Below are 24,596 nucleotides of genomic sequence, written 5' to 3'. Positions count from 1 at the left end.
TCAAGTGGGTTTTTGTTAAAAAAAATGCATGTGTTTTATTGAAATTCGTGTTTACATTCATTACAACTAAAAAAAATGATATTTATCAGTGCAAAACTAACCCTACTTTAAAATTTGTATGAACCACTTTACATTACATATTTGCATCGTTTCCAAACTGCCTATAAGCACTTCGCATGGTTGCAATTTCTAAAGGAAGCATAGGACTAAATATCCATTTTGCTCGAATTGGAACCCAATATGGGTTCACCCATTTGATCTGATATTAATATTCTCATTATTTGATAATATTTAAATGTCTACTTGTATAAAAATTTATATTTAGTAAAATTCGTTCAGAAGTTGAAACACATTTTGGTCTTTCTATTTTTTTTTTTTAATTTTTATGGAGCGTCTGGACACTCGTTTCATTTCATTGGACAAGTCTATTGTAGTTGTAGGTACCACGAGCAACCTCGAATTTTAAGTGGATAGCACATTAGGAGATCTGTTACCGTGTTACGGGCTTCAGCCTAGTCAAACAAGGAATTTCCAACAAACGAAAATAAATTAATCTACTTGTCACTCATTTAAATGACGACTAACTAGCCTTCTAATCAAGAATCACCAAAACGAAAATAAAACAAGATCTAAACCTTAAGCACTTTAAGCTTTTATTATAAAAAAGTACAGTTCTTTAACATGATAACTTTTCTTGCCTGTATGTTCATATACATGTAAAGCATGTATGGAGTGCTTTTTATGATTTTATCAATGCTCAATGCCGCCCTTGAAATTTTCAAAAGCTTCAAGCTTACCCCTCCCTGTATCCTTTTGGTCTTTGGACCAAGTACTCCAATATCCAGAATTTTACCAGGTAAAACTTCTTAATCCTCGGAATATGGTTGTGCATATTTGTTCTAGTAGACACAAGCATCATCAGAAAACGTGAAGCTGTAACAAGCTCAAAAACGAGCTTTTGGAATCAATGGATCAGACCTGCAGCATTCTTTAATAGATAACAGCTTCAACCATCTGATCAGAAAGATAATTTGCTGAAGCATTACTTTCACAAAAAAAAAAAAAATGTGACGAAGGCTCTTTTTAAGGACATCAGACCTCTCTGAAGTAGATTGTCTATGTCAGCAACTGAAATCTGAAAAAAATTCAAATAATCAGGGGCAGTGATTCCATAAAAGAAATCAAGTGTCAGCAACTAATTCCATGGATGGGTTACACCCAATCCCTACAATTCCAAAGTTGAGCATGAATGTGAGCCTTTTTCCTATTGTCCCTTGTCATCCTGGTCATCTCCTTCACTTTGATCCTCTGAAGATTCCTGCAATGGGGCCTAGACCCATTTTTAGATATTATTTCAACATGTTAGATTGTAACCTCATAAAATATGGACCAACCAAAGTGAAATTTTACCATGCTTGGGGTTGAGGGTCTCAAAGAAAGAGAAGAGATCACCTAGATATCAGTTAAAATGATTGCTCATCTAAATAATAAAGAATGACTCTAGAAGCAGTATGCAAAATAGACTTTTATATAGGTAAAGGGAAAAGGAATTCCAGATGAAAGATAAAAGGCTCCTTATAATTAATCAGGTTGGCTTGATAATCTAACTGATAATACCAAACCTGGATACTGCTTTGGACCAGCAGGGATGCTAAATGGTCCTGCTTTTCTGATCATAGTTGGATCTATATCAGACCATACCATCCAATCTAACAAGAATGCAATATGAAGTTATAGTGTCTCCTATCTGATAATCAGTTAATCCTCCACTGTGGCAGAAATTGGGTACACTATCTATGGAAGAGGCCCGAGTGACCTATCTTCTATATAAACTTCTTTTTCCTCCTCACATATGCATATGCAGTATAGCTTCTGACAATTTATAGACATGGATGAAAGAGGTTCTATTAGTTATAAGAAACTAATAATGCTAAAAAAATTCTTTTATTTTTTTGTTAAGCATTATCCTTTTCTGTACAATTTTCATTCATAACTTTTTCTGTATTAGGATAACCCAAAAAATATCATTTTTCTCTTACAATGACTCCCCATTCACCACTAAAGAAACAGTTCATTTCTCTCACTGGAATGTTAATGTGTTCAAAGACAAAGAAACAGCAGAGAAATGCTTTGCTTGGGTTTTGGCTTGCTCAGAGATAATGAAGACTGCAAATCATCATGAATCAAGAAGAATCTACCTTGATGGAAAACAAACTTGGGTGAGACAGATAAGAGTATAGTAATGCTGTGCAGCAAAGGCTCTCTGTAAACAACACTAAATGCGACCCTAATTCCTTTTCTGGATTTAGATGGATATCATCTAAATGTATTTGCCCTACAGTACAGCCCATTGTCAATAGAAGAGGCAAGGGTGTCAACAAGCAATGAAATGAAGACAAGAAAAAGGCCTGGCTCAAAAACAGAACCATATATAGAGATCTGTAGGGGATATACCTTAGGTCTTTTTTTTTTTTCTGATAAGTGAATAATGATTTTATTAATAAGAAAGGGAGGGATATACCTTAGGTCTTAGTGCTGCAAGAATGTCTTTTAATTTACCAGAATCACTGACTTTGTTTGATGGAGTGGAGGAACTACTTGGGCTTGAAGTCAGATCGGAGAATCCTGCCTGTCTCATCAAAATTAACAAAAAAAAAAAAAAAAAGAAATCAATGAATTTTGACACTGCTTGGATTTATTGGGGGGGGGTGGCGGTACCCTCATAGACCATAAAGTTTCATGATAAAAATAATTCAGTTTATAAGATAAGCTTGGCTTAATTTGCAATACTGCTTTCAATGCCTTTTTAAGTGTATGCATATACTGCATACCAACGTTTTCAACCTACTGTTCACCTGGCTGGTCAGACTGATGACCCAGTGGCCTGGTCATGATTCTGATTCTTGTCAACCTGTAATCTGCCATTTTATAAAAAAACTATTGACTTGGTCAACCTCAACAACCTGGAAAGTTGAACTGTTGGCCTGTTTATTGGTTTACCTGGTTTTATATTATTTTATTTTTCTAATTTTTTATTGTTGTCACATCACAGGTTGACCCATTACCCTGGACAGCAAACCAGTCAAATAGTCCACTTGGAGGGATAAGCAGATAAGCCTTCGGGTTGGGTTTTGAAGCTGTATACCTTTATTTTGGTATTTCTCTATCCAACCAATAGAAAACTAGAGCAACTTAACAAATTTGCAAGACAATTTTCCAGGATATGGTGCCAATTAATATTTCAACATGTTGGTCCACAAGCCAGAAAAAGAAAGACATGAATATTAGCATCACTATACACATTTATGCTGAACTCCAGAAACCATGTACCTTTCCAGTAACAAACCCAGAGTTGCCTACAGAAGTGGGTCTAACAGATCTCCGAGGGTCTGCAAGCAAGGTATTGGTGTGAATTGAAATATACGACACAACTACGATAATTTTTTTTTGATGAATAACCACAATAAGTTGTTGAATGTAGCCTTCACAAAAATAGAAGAAAAAAATGCTAAAAAATCTCTTATAACTGCCAGAATAAACAAATCCATCATAGGAAGTGTGGAAGAGTAAATGTTATATTTTTATTTCGGGATTAATTGTATTGTAAACCTGAAATTGTCATCATACACATATAGTACAAGAGGTGGGATGATCATAACTTTTGAAAAAAAGGTTAAGGTATTGTATTGAACTCCACTATCCAAAAACAAAATTACATGTATGATCCTTGTAAGCAACATGTACAGCCAGAAACCATACATCTAAAGGACCAACTAAAACCCAGGCCCCCAAAACAAAACCCAAAAAAACCCCTCAGAAGGAATATACTCCAGAGTAGATTACATATTAGCAAAATAAAATACTGAACTCAAAAAATTGATGATGTGGGAGACCTCTGAACTGCACAAGGGCTGACAGCCAAGAATGTAACGTTTCTGTAGCTCAGTGCAAGACATCATCTTCAGACCTCTTGGATTCAAACACCCTTTAGTTTCTCTCCTTCTAAACGATCCAGCTGACCACTAGAGGAATCATACCCCACAGCACTTTACCCCTCTTATTCAGCCCCCAAAGCTTCCAAGCCTTCAACAGGTCAAAGAAATTCCTTGGAAGACACCAGCTAACATTAAGAAGCTTACAGAAGTGGCCATATAGCAAATCTGCAACCCTACAATGCAGGAATAAATGATCCACTGACTCTTCTGCCTGACCACACATCAAGCACTCCAGAGATTCCAATCCCAGACCCCCTCTAGCTAGCTGGACTTTAGTGAGAAATTTCCCATTCACAACAGACTACACCAAGAAACTAACTTTAGACGGGGCATGAGACATCCAGATCTCCTTCCAGGGAAAATTCTACCCCCTCCCTTCAGCTAGATCATTGTAGAAAGATTTAACACTAAACGACCTTCCATCCTTGGACCACTTGCAAATTCTTTCATCAGGATGGTTTGGAGACAGCTTGTATTCCTGAAGCTGTTGCAACAATCTGGCCAGGTCTGTAATCTCCCATTCGTTCAGCTGCCTCCTAAACTTTGGACACCATATTCCTTCCCTCCCCACATAGTCCATAGATCAGCCACCCTTACACTCCTGTCTTCTTATATTAAGAATAGGGATGGATATTCCTCCATCAATGCCCTGTTGCCACACCAAATGTCTTTGCCAAAATTTAATCCTTCTTCTGTCACCTATCATAACTTTGAATTTGTTTTTTTTGATTGAGAGTATTGACACATGACTAGAAATTTGATGGCTTATATTAAGTTAAACATCTCAATGCAGATGGGAAAAAACAACAACAAAACACTTTCCAACAACTATTTAAAATTAATAAATAGAGATTGATACTCTTGTAAGTCACAATTCACAGTAAAATGACCCAAACATAGAGCTGTCAATGGATCAGATGGACCTGACAGAACTGAACAAAACCAACCCTATTATATACGGACTGGGTCTACATTACACGTCCTGATTATAATGGGATTGGTTCTGGGTTTTGATATTATATCCCTATTATAATTGGGACGGGATCAGTTTTGGTTGTTTCTAGCCAATTAAGACTTGAAGCGACTATTATTAGCATATTACAAAGATACCCCCACTCCAATACCTGTCCTTCTCATGGAATAATTTTAATATTATTATACATTTATATTATCATGTCTTTAAGAGTTTAAGTGTAATTTAACAAATGAGCAGGTTTATTGTCAAATTAAAGGTTAAAGTAGAGCTGTAAATTATAATCTTGTCAGACCCAATAATCCCATTTAATAATTGGCTAAACAAGGGGCTTCAAGGGATTCTCTGTTTTTGGCTAATTTGTAACTGCAATCTGAAAAGAGTTGGGTTTGGAACCATCTTTAAGGGGAGGTAACACCTCGTGCTTCCTCTTAGGGTGCTTCATGCTTGTACTATTTCTATCTCTATTTAATAAAATACCATTCATTCATCAAAAAAAAAAAAATGGATCAGTTCTCGGTTTGTTACTACAGATCCTATAGGGTCTGGTTCAGGACTGGTTCTGCATATTTATTTATCGGTTGGGGACCAGGTCTACTCAGACCAGTTCCAGACCTGACCTATTGACAGCACTATGAAAACATCTTCAATGGCACAACTTAGATGCATATGTTCACAATTCACAACTGGAGGTCCTTGCCAAACCATTAGTCCATGGCATTAGCATGACATTATAAATAGAAGAATGGAAAGAGCAATAGAGATTTCTTCAAAGTCACAGCACCTCAAGAACAAGGTGCCCTTGGGGGTCGCCTCACCCAAGTGCTTACATGTTTTTGTACAAGGGGCCACATGATACTTTCATACTTTTTATTTATTGATATTATAACATTACAATGGACATTATTAAACTAAATTGTTCATTTTGCGGATTTAATAATTTTATAATTCTTATATTAGTTTCTTTTTATTGTTTTCTTGTTTATTTTGGTTTTTGATAGACACACAAGTCGGTGACATTGTCTTGAACCCTTTTAGGACCTCAAAACCTGAACCAATAAGTAATGAAGAACTTGAAGATTTAATCCAATCAACATACAAGAGCAACCAAGGTATCCACCCCTTTCTTTTCTTCTTTTTTCTAGGACTATAATAAGGGACCCACCCCCTCTCTGTTTTATTTTCTAATTTTTTTTTAATTTGCTTTTTCTAAGATAGAAACAAGGTCTCAGCCCCTAAATTTTCTAGGTTTTCTATTCTTTCTTCTTCTCATGAATATGCCAACTTTCTATGTTTTTACATGAGATTTATACTTATTTGACGTGTACATGTTGGACAACAAGGTACCTCACCTTGGTGCCTTGAAAACCATGACCTTAGGCATAAAAATAAAGATATGACAAAAAAAGGATATGTGATTTAGAAGTAACAATAGTCTAATGTTTAAGACAAATATGACATTAAATAATCCAATGCAAATTTATGTCTCCTTGTCAAATAATGAGGAAATACCTACATGTATCAAGTGAATAATGATATGTAGTCAGATAGGGAAAAATGATCCATCTCCTTTTGACTTTTGAGTCATGAGAATTGTATCAAATTCTGGTTTTTTTTAAGTGCCTCAGTTTCATTTGAGCTGTTGCAACTTTTTATTTTATTTTTTATGGATTGAATTGTTGTTACTTGTTACCATTGTTTGAAAAGGCATGCCTAGGGTCACAGGAAAGTCTCATTTTGTTGGTGCCCTCACCTCTGTTGAGCTATTGAGTTGTAAGGGTATTTGGGATTTTATGTATTTGATATTGTCACGTGACTCCTGTCATTATACAAGTTGTAGAGGGTCACATATGTCCTTTCCCTATTGAATCAGATCCAATAAAAATTGGTGGGTGGGCATGTGAATCAAACAACCAACCATACTTTTCTCCACTATTCTTTTTTTGAGCTGAAAGATAACAGATTTCATTAAAAAAGAAAGGGGTACATGAGAATATGTACACAAAAGGGACACTAAAAAAGCACATACACAGATTACAAAGGCATATCTCTTTTCTCCTCTACTCTTTAATCTTTATCCCTTTCTCTTCTCTTCTTCTACTTTCTCTTAAATCACCAACAAACTTATGCAAATTGATTTTTTTTTGTTTTTTTGATTAATAAGCTTATGCAAATTGATCCTAGATAAACAACTTGGTATCAAAGCACTATACCTTCACAAGGAGCCTGATAGGCCCTCAACTACTTATTCGGGCCCACAACAGGAGACCCAGGCCCAAGACACGTCGCAACCAGGCCCGGCACGAGAGAAACACCTGATCACCCATGTGCAACCTCCACCGAGGTTCGTTTACGTGAGGAGGCCACGTCCCTCCAGTTGGTTAGCAGTCACAGTCGAGTCCATGTGCAGGAGAGACTGAAGGAAGAGTATAAATAATTGTAACCCCATCTGTTCTGGGCATGAAAGAAAACCCTACTATTCTCCTCCTTCCTTCTTCTTCTACTCCTTTCTTTATCTTCTTCCTCCCTTCTACTCTGTTTCAGGAGGGTGAGCTCCCTCAAACCAGCTCAGATTCTCAGAATTCAAAGTGGTCTTACCAACTGGTATCAGAGCCTAGCACCGATGACTAACACGAGATCAACTGCACTAGATGAACGGGTCGATCGTATTGAAGTAGAAGTTCACTGAACCACATCAGAAAGGAGAGACATCAAGGAGACTCTATCGGCACTGGTGGGACAGTTCGAGCAATTGTCAACACCCATGGCGAGGGAACCAGAAACTGAAGGATCCAGTAGCAGCGCATGAAGACACGGCGGGATCTCCCCAGGCAAGGTGACGAAAATCATATTCCCAGTTTACTCAGGTGATGATCTGATACCCTGGATTTATCGAGCTGAACGTTATTTTGAATACCATGAGACCCCGGCGCATCAACGAGTGCCTATTGCCTCCATCCACCTGGGCGGGGAGGCCATTATGTTGTACCAATGGTACCAGAAAACTACTTAGATGGACTTCACCGAAGCCTTACATGTGAGGTTCGGACCATCTGGGTATGAGAATTTTGATGACTTACTGTCCCACGTCAAACTGGTAGCGTACGAGAATATCAGACTGAATTCGAGAGGTTAGCTACCCGTGTGCATGGCTGGCCAGAAACTGCTCTGGTTGGCTATTTTATTGGGGGATTACGGGAAGACATAAGGATTGAAGTGAAATCACTGCAACCTTCAACCCTTATTGCTGCTATCGGATTAGCTAAACTCCAAGAAGACAGGCTGAACCGATTAAGGAAGTCCACTAGACCTATTGGAGTCACGGTTGGACCTCTGTTACGAAACCCACCCAATCGAGGGGATTCCACTCCAGGACCATTACTTCCCACTCCGGGCACTAAACCAGAAATCCCAGTACCCAAGAACCCCGGAACCATGACTGTACCTTACAAGAAGTTATCCTGGACCGAGATACAGGCCCGTCGAGAGAAGGGCCTGTGTTACAATTGTGACGAAAAGTTTACCCCGAGGCATCGGTGCAAGACCCCACACCTCTACCTATTGCAAGTTGAAGAGGAGGATGCCGAGGGTGAAGGGGAACCGGAAGTTAGACCCATCAAAGCGGGCCCAACTATGGAAATTAAATATTATGTGATTTCCTTGCAAGCACTTTCGGGATGCCAGAACCCACGTACCATGAGGGTTGACGGGTGGGTTAAGGCCCAAAAGGTGGCTATACTAATTGACAGTGGAGGTTCCCTAAATTTCATCACCCCTGGGTTGACTCGGAGACTCGGATTGGATGTGGAACCCATAGCTCCCTTTGCTGTAAACGTGGCCAGCGGGCAAGGGGTCAGATGTGAGGGAAGATGCAAATCTGTTAGGCTTAAGATTCAGGGGTACATCTTCTCCATAGATCTGCACTCCCTTGAATTTTCAGGGGCTGATATAGTCCTAGGCGTCGAATGGCTTCAACGATTGGGCCCAGTAATGTGCAATTGGGATGAACTGACAATGCAATTCCAACATGATGGAACCACCTGTTTATTAAGGGGAACCAGACCTGTCTCAGCCACAGCCGAACCCCCCATCTCATTCTCAAAAGCTACCAACACTCAGATACCCCCTTGTTAATGAGTATGGGTCCCATGCCTCTTGGGCCGACATTGACTGTTGATGATTCCATAGCCCAAAACCCAGAGCAGCAGGACCAACTCCAACAGCTCCTGAGCGAATACAAGGACGTGTTCCAAGAGCCATTTGCTCTTCCCCCCACTAGACAGCTGGACCACCAGATTGTCCTCCAACCAAGAGCTCCTCCTGCAAATGTCCACCCGTACAGGTACCCACACTATCAGCGGGTAGAAGTGGAGATGATCCAAGAACTCTTGGATAAAGGGTTCATTCGGCCCAATAATAGCCCATTCTCCTCACTCGTCTTACTAGTAAAGAAAAAGGATGGGTCATGTGTTGACTATCGAGCCCTCAACAACATCACGGTAAAGGACCAATATCCAATTCCCTTGGTAGAGGAGTTGTTTGATGAGTTGGGCCAGGCCCTCTTTTTCTCCAAACTGGATCTTAGGTCTGGTTACCACTAGATCCGGGTCCACCCAGAAGATATAACTAAGACTGCCTTTCGGCCATCGGATGGACACTATGAGCTTGTGGTTATGCCATTTGGTTTAACCAATGCTCCCTCTACCTTTCAGCGGCTCATGAATGAGATTTTCAGACCCTATTTGCTGCGTTATATATTGTTTTTTTTTTATGATATACTTATTTACAGTCCTACCTGGACCTCACACATGACACATTTGCGTCGCACTCTGGACCTACTTCGGCAACACTCTTTGTTTGCCAAGCCCACTAAATGTTCATTTGGGCAAACCCATGTCAATTATCTTGGGCACATAATAGCCGGTGGCAAAGTTTGTACTGACCCAGACAAGGTTTCAAGCATGGTGAACTGGCCTAGACCCCGGAATCTAAGGTCTTTTAGAGGATTCCTTGGGCTGACCGGGTATTACCGACGTTTCATAGCAGGTTACGGCATGTTGGCCGCACCTCTCACTAAGTTGTTGAAGAAACGAGCTTTTGAGTGGGACGAGTCCGCTGAACAAGCCTTCCAATCTCTTAAGAGGGCAGTCACAACACCCCCCACCTTGGCTCTCCCAGATTTCAATAAGGAATTTGTGGTTGAAACTGATGCTTACGGGAAGGGAATTGGGGCAGTTCTAATGCAGTATGGACAACCCCTAGCTTTCTTTAGTCGAGCTCTATCAGCCCAGGCCCAAGCAAAGTCCACATATGAGAAAGAATTAATGGCGATTACACTGGCATTACACAAGTGGAGGGCGTACCTTCTGGGTCGGAGATTTACGGTGCGAACTGATCATCGAAGCATTAAACACTTATTGGAGCAAAGGATTCTCAGTCCTGAACAACAAAAATGGGCTTATAAACTTTTGGGCTATGATTTCCATATTGAATACAAACCTGGGCCTTCAAACGCTATTGCAGATGCACTATCCAGGATAAAAGAATTTCAACTGATGGGTCTGTCCAAGCCCAGTTATCCCTTGTATGAGCTCATCCAGCAAGAGGCGTGATCCGATCCAGAACTCAGTCGGATCCGAGCTCAATGGAACAGGGATCCAGCTTTAGTCCCCAGGTATTCTGTAACAGACTAACAGGTACTACACTCTTTTATAAGGGTCGTGTGGTGGTGGCCAGTAAATCAGATTATCAGAAAGAGTTGCTCAAACTCTTTCACGACTCAGCTATTGGGGGGCATTCTGGATTTCTCAGAACGTACAAGAGGATAGCGAGCCATTATTACCGGAGGGGGATGAGACTTATGATTCAGAGTTATGTGGCCTGTTGTGATGTATGCCAGCAATCCAGTCTCCTGCAGGTCTACTTCAACCCTTACCTATTCCAGAACGAGTGTGGGAAGACATAACAATGGATTTTATTACCGGGTTGCCTAAATCAGCAGGGAAGTTTGTGATTCTGGTGATTGTGGACCACTTGAGCAAATATGCTCATTTTTTAGTGTTACCACAACCATATACAACTTCCACAGTGGCTCGAGCCTATGTACAGGACGTAGCCAAATTACATGGCACTCCGAATTCCATCTTGACTGACAGGGACCCCCTCTTCATGAGCAAATTCTGGGACTCTTATTTCTCCGCTCAAGGGGTACACATGCTTCACACAACCAGATACCACCCCCAGACTGATGGGCAGTCCGAGGTGGTCAATCGGTGCCTCAAAACATATTTGCGTTGCTTCATTGGGGAGAAGCCCAAACAGTGGGCCTACTGGCTGCCGTGGGCAGAATATTGGTATAATACCACATATCAGGCTTCAGCAGGAACCACTCCCTTTAAGGTAGTATATGGGACAGAACCTCCAGGAGTGCTGCCATATGGAAAGGAAACTTCTACAGTGGCTGAGGTAGAAAACCAGTTGAACAGAGATGAGATTGAGATCCCTTAAATTGCATTTGCAGAGAGCACAACACATGAAGTTGGCCTACGACCGCAATCACCGGGAGCTTGAATTTGCAGTTGGGGGTTGGGTTTATTTGAAGCTCCAGCCTTACTGGCAACCTTCAGTAGCCCGACGAGTTTGGCAGAAGCTAGCCCCTAAGTATTTTGGCCCATTCATGGTGATTGAACGAGTGGGACAGGTGGCTTACAAATTGGAGCTTCCTGCTTCCTTGAAATTACACCCGGTTTTCCATGTCAGTATGCTGACTTAGGTCAGCCTGACCCTTCCGCAGTTCACAGAAGACGGGGACATATTGATTGAACCACAACAAATCAGAAATGTAAGATGGGTCAAGATAGGCAAGAAGTTACACAAGCAGGCCTTAGTCATGTGGAAAAACTTGCCACCAGAAGATGCCACTTGGGAGGACTATGACAAACTACAAGATCAGTATCCCCACATCAACCTTGAGGCCAAGGTGTTTCTTGAAGAGGGTGGGACTGATAGGCCCTCAACTACTCATTCGGGCCCTCAACTACTCATTCGGGCCCACAACAGGAGACCCAGGCCCAAGACACACCGTAACCAGGCCCGGCATGAGACAAACACCTGACCACCCATGTGCAACCTCCACTGAGGTTCGTTTACGTGAGGAGGCCACGTCCCTCTAGTTAATGTTAGCAGTCACAGTTGAGTCCATGTGCAGGAGAGACTGAAGGAAGAGTATAAATAATTGTAACCCCATCTATTCTGGGCATGAACCCTACTATTCTCCTCCTTCCTTCCTCTTCTACTTCTTCCTTTCTCTTCTTCCTCCCTTCTACTCTGTTTCAGGAAGGTGAGCTCCCTCGAACCAGCTCAGATTCTCAGAATTCAAAGTGGTCTTATCAGAGCCTCCTAACCACCAATGATCTGCTGACATCATCTGTATGGACTGATGATGTTAGCAGGCATACCAGACACGCACAATGGAAATCAAGGAGAATATACAAGCAGATAACCCTTATGGAGTATTTTCATGTAAATCCCATGATCAAAAGATGAAGATTGATATTTTTTGAGGTTTTCTACTCTGAAAACAGAAGAAAATAGTTTGTTACTAGCCTTAGAGTGCTCTTTTTTTTTTTGAGGGGGGGGGGGGGGGGGTCTACACGAGGCCCACATCATATTTCTTTCAAGTGGAAGTGCTCTCATAACATTTGAAGCTTATTTGAATTTTCTGGAAATTTTTTCTAGTGTATATTTAATGCCAGAGGAGTTTTGGATTTTATGAACTGTTTTCCTCAGTCCCTAGATGACCAACTGCCTGCTGTAGGCTGTAACAGCAGAGAGGTGAATAGGGGAAATCTTTTCATGGGATCTACTAGTTATCTCAAGAAATTCTAACCTTCTCAGAGAACTATTTCACAAAATGTTTCTTGGCTATTTGGTATGTTGGCCTCTGTTGGTGTTGATTGCATACTACTTGTTTACTGATCTGGGATGGCTTCTAGCAAGATTTCTGAGGTTGTTTCCAGAAAAGATACATCACAACAAATGAACACTTTGACTTTGTCTCTTGAGAATAGGGATTCAGATCATCACTGTGAAATTGGATGGCACAAATTATTGGCAATAATCACAATCCGTTAAGATGTTTATTGGAAGGAAAGGAATAACTGGTTACCTCAATGGAAAAACCAAGGAACCTGATGAAGATGATCTGGCTCATGATGGTTAGGAGTCTAAGAATGTGATGATCTGGCTTATCATGCATTGTGAATTTATTCCCCAAAGGGGGAATTTGTAAATAATATAATTAGAATGGGTGGGTAGCTGCTACTAGCCCAAACAAAGGGATGCCCAGGCACAGCTTCATTTGTAGTTTTGTACATCATTCATTAATCTAATTTCTAATAAAATTTTAATTGTTATTGATGAAAAAAGCATTGCCCTACATATTGCAGAATCATTGCTAGAGAATTCCTAACCTTCACTACTAAAAGGCTAGATATTAGCATGTACCTGTGAAGAATGACAATTTTGTAACCTAAAAAATCTAAAATATCAGATACGTCCACTTCTGTAAATATGTGCATATATTACTTAATGTACTTGTTTATTAAAGATATAGTATAAAAGTATTACACAGAGATAGAGACAAAGAGATTAGGCAAATGGTGACAGGAAAGACAACTCACCACCCAATGGCTTGCTGGAAACCTTAGGGATATCAGCAAGGACATTTTTTGTCTTCAAATGTTGAATAAGGGACGGTCTAGAGTTGAAACCTTCTGATCTTGGAAGCACCTTTACATGTACAAGAAAAATGTTCAATTAACTGAGATTAATAAAAGCTACAATTTAATTCATGAAATAAATGGGGAAGTCTTAATTAGCCATGTCCAAAAAAAAATCTAGCTGTTGAAGAATATATCCGTGTATGAAATGAGCTATTAATTAGATGCAGCTTTAGTAGAACCTAAGTCTTACCCGCGAACTATGAATTAAACTTGGAGGTGGAGGTGGGAGTGTCTGATGCTTGGGACTTGATGAATGATCAGTCATAATATTTTCCTCTTTCAGGATGCTAGAGAAAAGGGAAAACATAGTTAGAGGAAAGTCCTATGGTAGATAAATGATCACTTGAATACAAATCATTTAAAAACAACAAAATAGGAAGAAAATGGATGATTGAAGGAAAAGGCTAATAAATGTCAAGATGCTGTTTTAACTTTTAATCCTTCAATCAGACCCATGCATTTAAAGTAGTTTAAAAACTTTTTACTAGTTCAGAGCTCTATAAGGAGAGCTTGTTGTTAACTAGGCTCAAATAGCAGGGTATTATGTATATAATAGGTAGTACATGACACCCATAAATGGAGAAACCTAAGGAATAGGATACATGGATCAGTAATAAATACCATAAAAGTTTTGTTAGATTTGTACAATAATAAACATCATATTTGATTAAAAAAATACGATTTTCATATAAAAACAATGAGTACTCTATACCATTATAAATTGATTAGTTATGGTTTTCAAGTCATAGTTAAATAATGACTGAAATGAGGCTACCAAATAATAGCAGCCAATTGATTGTCAAGTGAAATTATGATGGCTAAAACAATGTTCTCCACATCAGAAGCATACCTGCCATAGGTAAAATCTGGAGGTTTAAGAAGGCTCTCAACAAATGCATTTCCACTTGAATGGCCAACTCCAGACACTACCTAAAATGGTATACAATAAGGTTAGATCCATGTCCCTTGTCTCCATTCATCTGAAATTCTATTCCAGTTCTGCATCACATGACACCCAACTGTTAAAGACAGAGAAATAATAGTATATCTGAACTTTATGAACACAAGCTTATTATCTACCAAAAATGCCTCTTAGCTTATTTTTCCTTTCTTTGTGTGTTTGTGATGGCAATGGGGATAAGCAACATAGTTGGCAGGGGGTTAGCCTTAGAAGGTAAGTGGATGTGAACAATATTTAGCTCATATGCTGAGTTTATTTTCTATTTAAATGAGTTATGACCCTGGCTCCACACCGCAACCATGCACATGTATCTGCTAAGGAATTTCATTATTGAGAGTGGATAATGGACTTTTAGTCCTGAGGTGTAGGAGTCTTTTGTTTCACTTTTTGGGTGTGTGTTGCTTTGTCAAGGGGCTTGTGGTCTATGTGTGTTCCAAATAGGAGTAGAGTAGATTAGTTGCTTTACGTTTGGTGGTTGATCCCCCCCCCCCCCCCCCCACACACACACACAAACCTCCCTTCTTTCCTTTCCTAGACTGTTTGTATACTTTCTCTGTTTTCCTTTCCTTTTTTTGCAAAATTTTTGTTAGCTTCAAGAAAGTGATTAAAAGCCTGAACTATAATGGAATTTCTAGCAGTAGATCGAAGAAAGCAAACGTCTGGCACTTGTGTAATTGGGTTTCCCTTAAGATTCCACCTTTTCCTACAGGGCCCTGTTTATACAGTGTGCAATTGATAGATACGCTGATATGCATCTCTTTCATAAATTTTTACTGTAAAACATAAGTTCATTTTAGTAAAATTGAACTAATTGCTTAATAATTTTTCAATAAAAAAAGGAAACTCATATTGAATTTGGAACATTTATAGAGAAAAGGTAAAGTATATTCTCTATGGCTAAGGGGAAAAGAATCCAAGAAGAAATTTACATGCAACTTAATGAAATTAAATTATTATATTTAGGATACCAGTTACCACTTATAGAAACAATTTTTTTTTAGAAAAGGTAAAGTATATTCTCTATAGCTAAGGGGAAAGGAATCCAAGAAGACACAAAATTCCATGTTTTATATCAAAGACCATGATCCAAGAGTTGCATTTGAGCATCTTAGTTCTGTTGGTTTAGTTCATATGCACTTATACAAGAATTGAATGTAAAAATGCTTATTTGGATGGCAATGAACTTTAGGTTCTTATCAATATAGAAAGCCAATTTCAGTCCCATAATCATACTTTTTTAAAGGTAAAGTATGTTATGGTGATGCTGAAAAGTGTGAGAGAATGTATACATTTGGTTCATGTACAATGAGATGCAATACAAGTGAAACTTACATATGGTTATTTTTAGCTTTCTGAAAACATTTTTTATGGATAGCTTTCTGAAATTAAGCTCACAAACTAGATATACTTCCATAGATTCCATACATTATAGAGATGAGTCCTGTATATCAAATATTTCTCGAGGAGATAATAAATTTTTATCGAAAATTTGCACCGTTGTGGTGTTTGATGTGTCCACTACATCAATATCCCAGAGAAAATGCAAGACATGAGTGCAATTGTGCAGGAAAACAAGTGTTTTCTGATGACATCAAAAAGGTGGTTTATTTGTCATTCCATTCAATATACTGTTTACTTCTAACTTTAAACATGTGACATTTTAAAACAATGGTAAAATGAATCATTCCAATACATGATAATGTAACAATTTCCCAATGAGCAGGTGATTAGTTAGTGTTGTCAAGAATGCTGCACGGTCTTGCATAAAAATAAAGGTAACACCAATTATGTCAGAGGAACCTGAAAGCAATGGAAAACCTAAATTAAAAACAACCATGGAATAGTAGCAAAACATGAGCCATCCTAGAGCTATACTATTAGTACCTCAGGCTGGGCATCCTTTGGTAGAAAGTCAGAACTTGTCTCTGAGAAAAACTGAAAAAGCTCAAGTGTCCCATCTCCAAACTCCTGCTATACCAGCATGTATTGAGGAAGATGAAAATAATAAAAAGAATTTAAAGAATGAATGTACCAGAAGGGAATAAATGGATGCCTACCCTATTCAGCCCTGCATTTACTAACAAAGTTGCTACTGGCAATCCTGAACCTGTATCACTATCTCTATATCCAAATAAAGAGTGAAAATCCTCCTCCCTATCAGATTTTGATGGGTACCTTGGAGAAGACCTGATTGCAATTGCTTCCTTTGAATGTGATATAGCATCAATCTTGGCCTACAAATTCAAGGCAGCTGTCAATAATTACTCTGAGAAATTTTCAAAACCAATTTTTACATGTTTGAATGTTAGTCTTTATGGTTTCTGATTCACTTGATAAAGAGGTCTATATACAAGGAATTTAACAGAGAAATCAAGAACTTGTGCATTCCACCAAAGAAGCCTGTTAACAGCTGTTATTTTTCCTATGTATAGTACCGCAGGGGTACTATTATACTTTTACTCTTTTTTATTTTAGTTGCTGTCGCCCTAGTATATATATTAAAAAAGCTGCGCTGCCAGCAGCATCTTTTGCTCTCAGTTCTCTCTTCTCTTTTCTTCTCTCTCTTTTCTCTCTTCTTCCATTCTTCTCTCCTGCATAACATGGTATCAGAGCGGGACTATCAGATCTGAAAGGGGAAGTCGAGTGAACAGTTTTTTTTCTTCTTCGCACCAGATTTCCAGATCTGCCGCCCTCATCTGCTGTTTGGCTGATTGAAGATCTCACACACTGAAGTAACTTTTCTTTCTCTCTCTTAACTTTTTTTTTTCTGGTCGTGTGCCAGGGCAGAACCTGTACTAGGTCTGCCAATTGGATGTGAGGTGATCACCACCTCTTTCTTTCCTTTTTTATGGGGTCGACTGATCCCTGTGAAACTGTAGGTCGTGAGGACCTTTTGTGTGCTGCAACAGCAGCTTTTATGGTGAACTGAGGGTCAGAAAGTGACCAGTACCTCTTGTATGCTACAACAGCAGCTTTTATGGTGAACTGAAGGTCAGAAAGTGACCAGTACTTGCTGTAACAGCAGTCCTGTTGATGCGTAGGTCAAGAGATGACCTGTATGCACTGTGGCAACACTTGTGTTGAGCTTGTAAGTCAAGGGATGACCTGTTAGTGCTGTAACAACACCTGTGTTTTTACAAAAGGAGGTGTGTTTCTGAAGGAATTTTTTTTTTTTTGTTCCCCCTCAGTGTTGAATTTCTTTAAGTCTGTGTACCCCATTTAAGAGTTGTTTTTTAATCTGAAATCATAAGTGGTGAAGATTCTGCTACATCCGGTGTTTCCTCAATGCTGAATGGAATGAGTGGGGGTGTGGACCTATCCTTTCCCATGGCTGTTATTCCTCTTGATGGTTTAAATTATTTAGAGTGCTCAAGAGGGATCAAGCTGTACATCACTGCAAGGGGAAAGATAGGTTATATTAATGGGAGAATCAAAGAACCACATTCTGGGAGTGCTGAATATGACAGATGGAACCAGGAAAACAGCATGGTCATGTCTTGGTTTTAGTTTCTACGCAACCTCAAATAAGAAGCAATTTCATGAGGGCTGAAACGGCAAATGAGATTTGGGAACAAGCAAAATCAACATATTCGGAACTGCGACACTATGAAAAAATCTACCAGCTACAGGCAGAATCGTCTACTTATAAACAGGGGGAAAGGTGTCTATCTGTGTACTACTCAGACTTGACCTCTGTTTGGAAGGAGTTAGATCATTATCAGAGTGTGGATTGGAAGTGTGATGAAGATGCAAAACTGTACAAAAAACTTGTCTCCTAACAAAGAGTATTTGCTTTCTTACATGGTTTGAACCCTACATATGAATCTACCAGAGTCCAGATCCTAGGTAGCAAGGATCTTCCATCAGTTCAGGAAGTTTATGCTCTTGTACAATCAGAAGAAAGCAGAAGGAATTTGATGAACAGTTCTGGAGGAGATGCAGTTGTGTTGGCAGCGAAAGGGAGTGCTACTACCGGTGGGGGAAATACTTCTAAGAAGGGGGATCTTCAGAAAAAGATGGATGACAAGGACAAATTGTGGTGTACTCATTGCCAGAAACCCCAACACACCCGAGACACATGCTGGGATCTTCATGAGAAGCCGAAATGGGCTCAAGATCTGAATAAGAAGCAATGTTCATATATGAATAAAAAGTCAGGACAGCAAGGTACAAGAAAACACACTACGGCAAACATGGCTACTCAAGAGAATCAGCCCCCCATTCATACTGTGACTCAGATACATTCATCTGGATCTAACCCAAGGGAGGATATTATAAATTCCTTCCATGACCATTTAGAGCTCTATGGTAGAGCAATTCGTCAGATGGATGCTCCTCCCTCAACTTCATTTGCGTCTACATCAGGTAACTCTACCACGGCTTTCCATGTTGCTTCTCATAACCCTCACTCCCTGGATCATTGATTCTGGAGCGTCAAAACACATGACTGGTACGTCCTCTTACTTTCAAACCTATCACCTTCTTTCTGGAAGAGACAGGGTGAGACTAGCTGATGGATCATACACTACCATAGCTGGTCAATGAACCATTTCTCTCCCTCTCGGCCTTACCCTCTCTGATGTTTTACATGTTCCGAAATTTCCCATTAATTTGTTCTCTGTTAGTAGTATTACTAATTCCTTAAACTGCTCAGTAACCTTTTTCCCTTCTTATTGTGTGATCCAGGATCTAGCCTCGGGGAGGACGATTGGTAGAGGATGTATGGTTGATGGACTTTACATGTTGGAGAATAAGGCTGGTCTTCAAGTCATAGAGTCTAAGAGTCAGTCCTGTAAGAGTCAAGTTTATTTATGGCATTGTCGTCTTAGTCATTTATCTTTTGAGTCTTTGAAAGTGGTGTCTCTAGAATTGTTTAAGTCAGTGTCCATTTCAGATTTCTCTTGTCAAACTTGTCAATTGAATAAGCAGTGTAGAACTCATTTTCTTTCAAAAAATAATAAATCTGAATTTCCTTTTCACATTATTCATTCTGATGTGTGAGGCCCTGTTACTTTACCATCTGAGAGTGGCTACAAGTATTTTATTACCATTATCGATGATTATTCTAGATATACATGGGTATATCCCATGCGGACCAGGGATGAAGTACCAAAAATTATTCAAGATTTTCAGTGGATGGTCTTCACCCAATTTCAAACTGAAATCCAAATTTTTCAGTCAGATAATGCCAAAGAGTATTTTCATAGTGATCTCACAGAATTTTTTGCTTCACGTGGTTCACTTCACCGCAGCTCTTGTGCCTGAACATCACAACAAAATGGTGTTGTTGAAAGAAAGAATCGACACCTCCTTGAAGTGGCCCGGGGTTTACTACTCCATATGAATGTTCCAAAACGCTTTTGGCTTGAGGCTGTCCTTTGTGCTACCTACCTCATCAACTGTATGCCCTCTCATTGGTTAGAGTGCAAAGCCCCACATAAGCTTCTCTTTCCTAAGGCCCCCTTCTTCCCATTCCTCCTCGTGTGTTTGGTTGTCGTTGCTTTGTCCAAAATCTGTCACCCACTCGTGGAAAATTGGATCCTCGTGCTATTCCTTGCATATTCCTGGGTACTCCTTCACTCAGAAGGGATACCGTTGTTTTGATCTTGTTTCCCGGAAATTCTATGTTTCCATGGATGTCTCTTTCTTTGAGAGCGAACCTTTTTTCCTTGTTTTTCCTCAGGGGGAGAGTAGGAATGAGGAGAAACTGGTTCAGCTCCCTCCTCTTCCTGATCCTCCTCCTTTTCGTGTCTTCTTCCGTCGTCACAAAGGCCAACCAAATTCAAGAGCTGTGGAGAATCCAAAACCTGTACCTCCAATGCCATTAAACTCTTCGGGGGCGGACCATACTCACTCAGGTATCTTGGTTCCCATTGATGTCCCTGATCCCATTGCAATTGATACCTCTGTTGCTAATGACCTTGACCTTCCTATTGCTCACAGGAAAGGTGTTAGATCATACACCACTAAACACCCCATTTCCCACTTTGTTTTCTATGAAAACATTTCACCCTCTTTTCGAGCCTTTCTCACATCCATTGACAGTGTCCCTATCCCTAAGAATGTGGCAGAAGCTCTTTCAGTACCTGAATGGACAGATGTTATGAAGGAATAAATTAATGTCCTTCATAAAAATGGCACATGGGAACTTGTAGATCTTCCTAAGGGAAATGATCTAGTTGGATGTAAATGGGTGTTCATAGTCAAACATAGGGCTGATAGCACGGTGGAGAGGTATAAAGCTCGTTTAGTGGCAAAGGGGTTTACACAAGTGTACGGAGTTGATTATGCAGAGACTTTTGCACCCGTTGCCAAGATGAACTCCATTAGAGTTCTATTCTCTCTTGCTGCTAATCTTGACTGGGATCTACATCAACTTGATATCAAGAATGCATTCTTGAATGGTGACCTTGAAGAGGAAGTTTACATGATACAACCCTCTAGTTTTCAGGCTCAAGGCAATGAACAAAAGGTGTGCAGGTTGAAGGAGTCTTTATACGGGCTGAAACAATCACCGAGAGCCTGGTTCAGTAGATTCCATGCAGCGGTTCAGCAGAAAGAGTACAAGCAATGTCAATTTGATCACACATTGTTTGTGAAAAGAAGAGAAGGTAAAATTGTTGCTTTGATAGTATATGTTGATGATATAATTATCACTGGCAACTAGAAGGATGAAATCCAAAAGTTGAAGAGTTTTCTTGCCACACAGTTTGAAGTAAAGGATCTAGGTCCTCTAAGATTCTTCCTAGGAATTGAAGTTGCCCGCTAAAAAAGGGGTATCTTCATTTCCCAAAGGAAGTATGTCCTAGATTTACTCCAGGATACAGGAAAAATGGGAGTAAAGCCAGTTGATTCCCCTATTGATCCTAACCATAAATTAGGTGACAGCCAAGGTGAACCTATCAAGGATGTGAAACGGTTCCAGAGACTTATAGGGAGATTGTTATATCTTTCTATGACTCGCCCAGACATTGTTTATGCAGTTGGTGTCCTTAGCCAGTTCATGCATGCCCCTATGACCACTCATCTTGAAGTAGCAGAAAGAATCCTTCGATACTTTAAAAGGTTTCCAGGTGCTGGCTTGTTGTTTCAAAGGCACGGACATTTGAAAGTTGAAGTGTATACTGATGCAGATTGGGCAGGATCCCTAAATGACAAAAAGTCAACTAATGGCTACTGTACCTTCATAGGAGGAAATCTAGTTACCTGGAGAAGCAAAAAGCAAAGTGTGGTAGCTAGATCCAGTGCTGAAGTTGAATATCGAGCAATGGCTCATGGAGTGGCTGAAATTATGTGGATAAAGAATCTGTTGAGTGAGTTGGGTTTTCTAGTAGACAGACCTATGACCCTATTCTGTGATAAAAAAACAGCCATAAACATTACTGCTAACCCTGTACTACATGATAGAACTAAACACATCGAAGTCGACAAGCATTTTATCAGAGAGAAGATTATCACAGGGGAAGTGTGTACTCTCTATGTCAGCTCTGAGGATCAACTTGCAGACATCTTTACAAAAGGACTACACCACTCACGGCATCATGATTTATGTGACAAGTTGGGCATGATTGACATCTATGTCCCAACTTGAGGGGGAGTGTTAATAGCTGTTATTTTTCCTATGTATAGTACCGCAAGGGTACTATTGTACTTTTACTCTTTTTTATTTTAGTTGTTGTCGCCCTAGTATATATATTAAAAAAGCTGTTCCGCCAGCAGCATCTTTTGCTCTCAGTTCTCTCTTCTCTCTTCTTCTCTTTCTCTTTTCTCTCTTCTTCCATTCTTCTCTCCTGCATAACAAAGCCAACTACAGATTGTTCATTATCTATAAAGTTGGAAGAGAAATGATGCCGAGGAAAGCATTACGAACCAAGTATGAGAAAATCCATTAAAAAAAATAACCAAGCATGACATGTAAAAACATTCTTCATTATCATTAGAGAACCCTCTACAGTAACTGTTTGATAAAGAAATATCATCATTTGTTGGGAAATCTTAATGTAAAAACATTCGTCTTCTTCTTCTTTCTTTTTGCTTCATGGAGCTACACAATGGGGGTAGCCTATTCCCCATCCCCTTAACCCCCAACCCCTGGTGGCAGCAGGATTTGGTCCCAGGTCTCTACTACAAAGATCCTACCAACTAAGCCAGCACGAGTTGAAATTATTTCCTCTTTTTTCTCTGTGTATTTAGAATGTGGACATTTTTTCCTTTTTTTTTTCATTTCTTCCCCTGTCTTCGCCCCAGGATATGGTCTTCTAACTTGTCTAGAGATCACTATTTTACTCATTTGGGATGTCCGACAACCCATCAGAGGAAAAGTGAACGGGTGTATATTGTGCGAGCAAAATCTGGGTTAAATTCGACAAGATGGAAACAAGTGAATAAACATTAGTACTGTACTGCTGCAGGGTCAAACAGTCCAGCCTGACAATATACGGGCCTTTAGTACGCTGTATAGCTTCAGTGATTTAAAAATAACAGCCCCCAGCTCCTACTTAGCCCATCACTTCTGCTGTTGTATTTCCCAGTTTACTTGGTCACACTTCAATTTCTATACATGGGGGATACCCCCGAGAATAGTTAACAGTTGATGCACCATCTTGGAAACTCTTTGTTAATTTTATCAGGTTTTTCTATGAAATCATTAGTATTGCTAAAAATGCAGGATATGATCATGATTTTCCAAATCTAAGTATGTAGAGATGATCATTTACACTCTTCTACTGGTAATTGATTCGATTCCCTTTTCTCATTTATAATCTTCCTTGCTAAGAAAAGAACTGGAAAAAAAATGAGAAGTATAGTCTACATTCTAATTACCTTTGCCTTTTGAACTCTGTTAGACAAGTCCATCAGCTTATCATGCTCTTTTGCAGTCTATAGAAATACACACAAAAAAGAAAAAAAAATCAAAAACTAAAATAAGAACTCTATTGTAAACGATTAAAATTGTAGCTCACGCAGGCGAACCCTGCCGCCAATTTCAACGTACTCTCTCTTCAATCCTGTCGAAAATTCGATCAGCGGCGCTTTGAAGCTCCAGGAGTGAATCGCGAAGCTGTTTGTAGTTCGCGAGGTAACCCTCGGGTCGACGGTTCTCGCCCTCGGAAACGCGAAGCATTTCTCACTTCTCACTTCTCACTTCTCACTTCTCAGATTCGCGGTACCAGAGAGGTTGGTTAGGGCTGCGAAGAACGAAAAAACTAACCGTTTTCATTGTAAGGGGCCTGCACATATGTCTGCAACTTGGGCCGGGTTAGCCCGAACCCAGCCCGAAAAACTATGGTTGGGTTGGGTTGAAGCTCGGGTTAGGGAAAAGTATGAATCCAGCTTTAATTTTGAATTAGGTTAGATTTTTAAGCCTTCACCAAATTCAACTTAAATGTTTCAATTTTTTGTAAGTATCACTTAAATATCAGTAAATATATAAAAGTAGCCTATAGAAATAATTAAATTAATCTATAGTTAATTTTTTTTAATCATAATAAATTAATGTAAGTCCAAACTTAAGGTTTAAGACTTTGGAGTAGGCTTAGATTGGCCCTCATCCTAACCCAATCCACCAAGTTGCACACATCGTAACATTTGTAATTGGACTTAATCAAATCGAGTGCAATCCATGCATGCATTATTTTATGGGATATTTTTAACTGTTTTTAGATAATATTGAAGCCAAAAGAGCTATGAAGGATGGGCTACCCCCATTGTGTAGCCCAATGAAAATTTCGATAGTGTATTAGAAGTTTTTAAGGTTGTTTGGCCTAGCCCAGCCTATACCTTAGGTGTAATAATATTTGTTCGAGCCTATAGCTTGCCTGTGTTAATTATAAAATTATGGTTTTTTTTACAAATTAAATGTTTTATTCAATTATAGTCTAGTA

At 39.5% G+C, this 24,596-nt stretch overlaps 1 protein-coding gene across 10 annotated transcripts; it reads right to left on the bottom strand.

Moving 5' to 3' along the window:
* Positions 1–630: 630 nt before the first annotated feature.
* Positions 631–23,933, bottom strand: LOC104607295 (uncharacterized). Of its 10 annotated transcripts, none has more exons than XR_736936.3 (12): positions 23,708–23,932; positions 23,536–23,592; positions 16,770–16,946; positions 16,597–16,680; positions 14,602–14,681; positions 13,942–14,038; positions 13,650–13,758; positions 3,331–3,389; positions 2,522–2,629; positions 1,230–1,330; positions 1,099–1,135; positions 631–1,014 (listed from the first exon to the last, which is right to left on the bottom strand). XR_736936.3 is itself a non-coding variant. In XM_010272917.3 (11 exons), the coding sequence occupies exons 1-10, from the start codon at positions 23,834–23,836 to the stop codon at positions 1,265–1,267; spliced, it is 966 nt and encodes a 321-aa protein (XP_010271219.1). In that variant the 5' UTR covers positions 23,837–23,932; the 3' UTR covers positions 961–1,135; positions 1,230–1,264. The 10 variants fall into 10 exon arrangements, 3 of the variants coding, with proteins under 3 accessions (XP_010271219.1, XP_088760099.1, XP_010271218.1); XR_016085744.1 differs by having other exon boundaries at positions 631–988; XR_736935.3 differs by having other exon boundaries at positions 1,099–1,330.
* Between the last annotated feature and the right edge of the window lie 663 nt (positions 23,934–24,596).

Source organism: Nelumbo nucifera, chromosome 4 (assembly GCF_055504915.1).
Source record: "Nelumbo nucifera cultivar China Antique chromosome 4, China Antique-T2T, whole genome shotgun sequence".
Taxonomy (NCBI): Eukaryota; Viridiplantae; Streptophyta; class Magnoliopsida; order Proteales; family Nelumbonaceae; genus Nelumbo; species Nelumbo nucifera.
The sequence above is the reverse complement of the archived record's forward strand: the minus strand, read 5'-3'. Positions and strand labels throughout refer to the sequence as shown.

Coding starts and splice junctions, on each gene's coding strand:
- LOC104607295 (XM_010272916.3), bottom strand. CDS start 23,836: ATGCTTCGCGTTTCCGAGGGCGAGAACCGTCGACCCGAGGGTTACCTC. Junction 16,681..16,769: donor TAAATGCAGGGCTGAATAGG/GTAGGCATCCAT, acceptor CTGGTATAGCAG/GAGTTTGGAGATGGGACACT. Junction 13,759..13,941: donor GTTTAATTCATAGTTCGCGG/GTAAGACTTAGG, acceptor GTACATGTAAAG/GTGCTTCCAAGATCAGAAGG.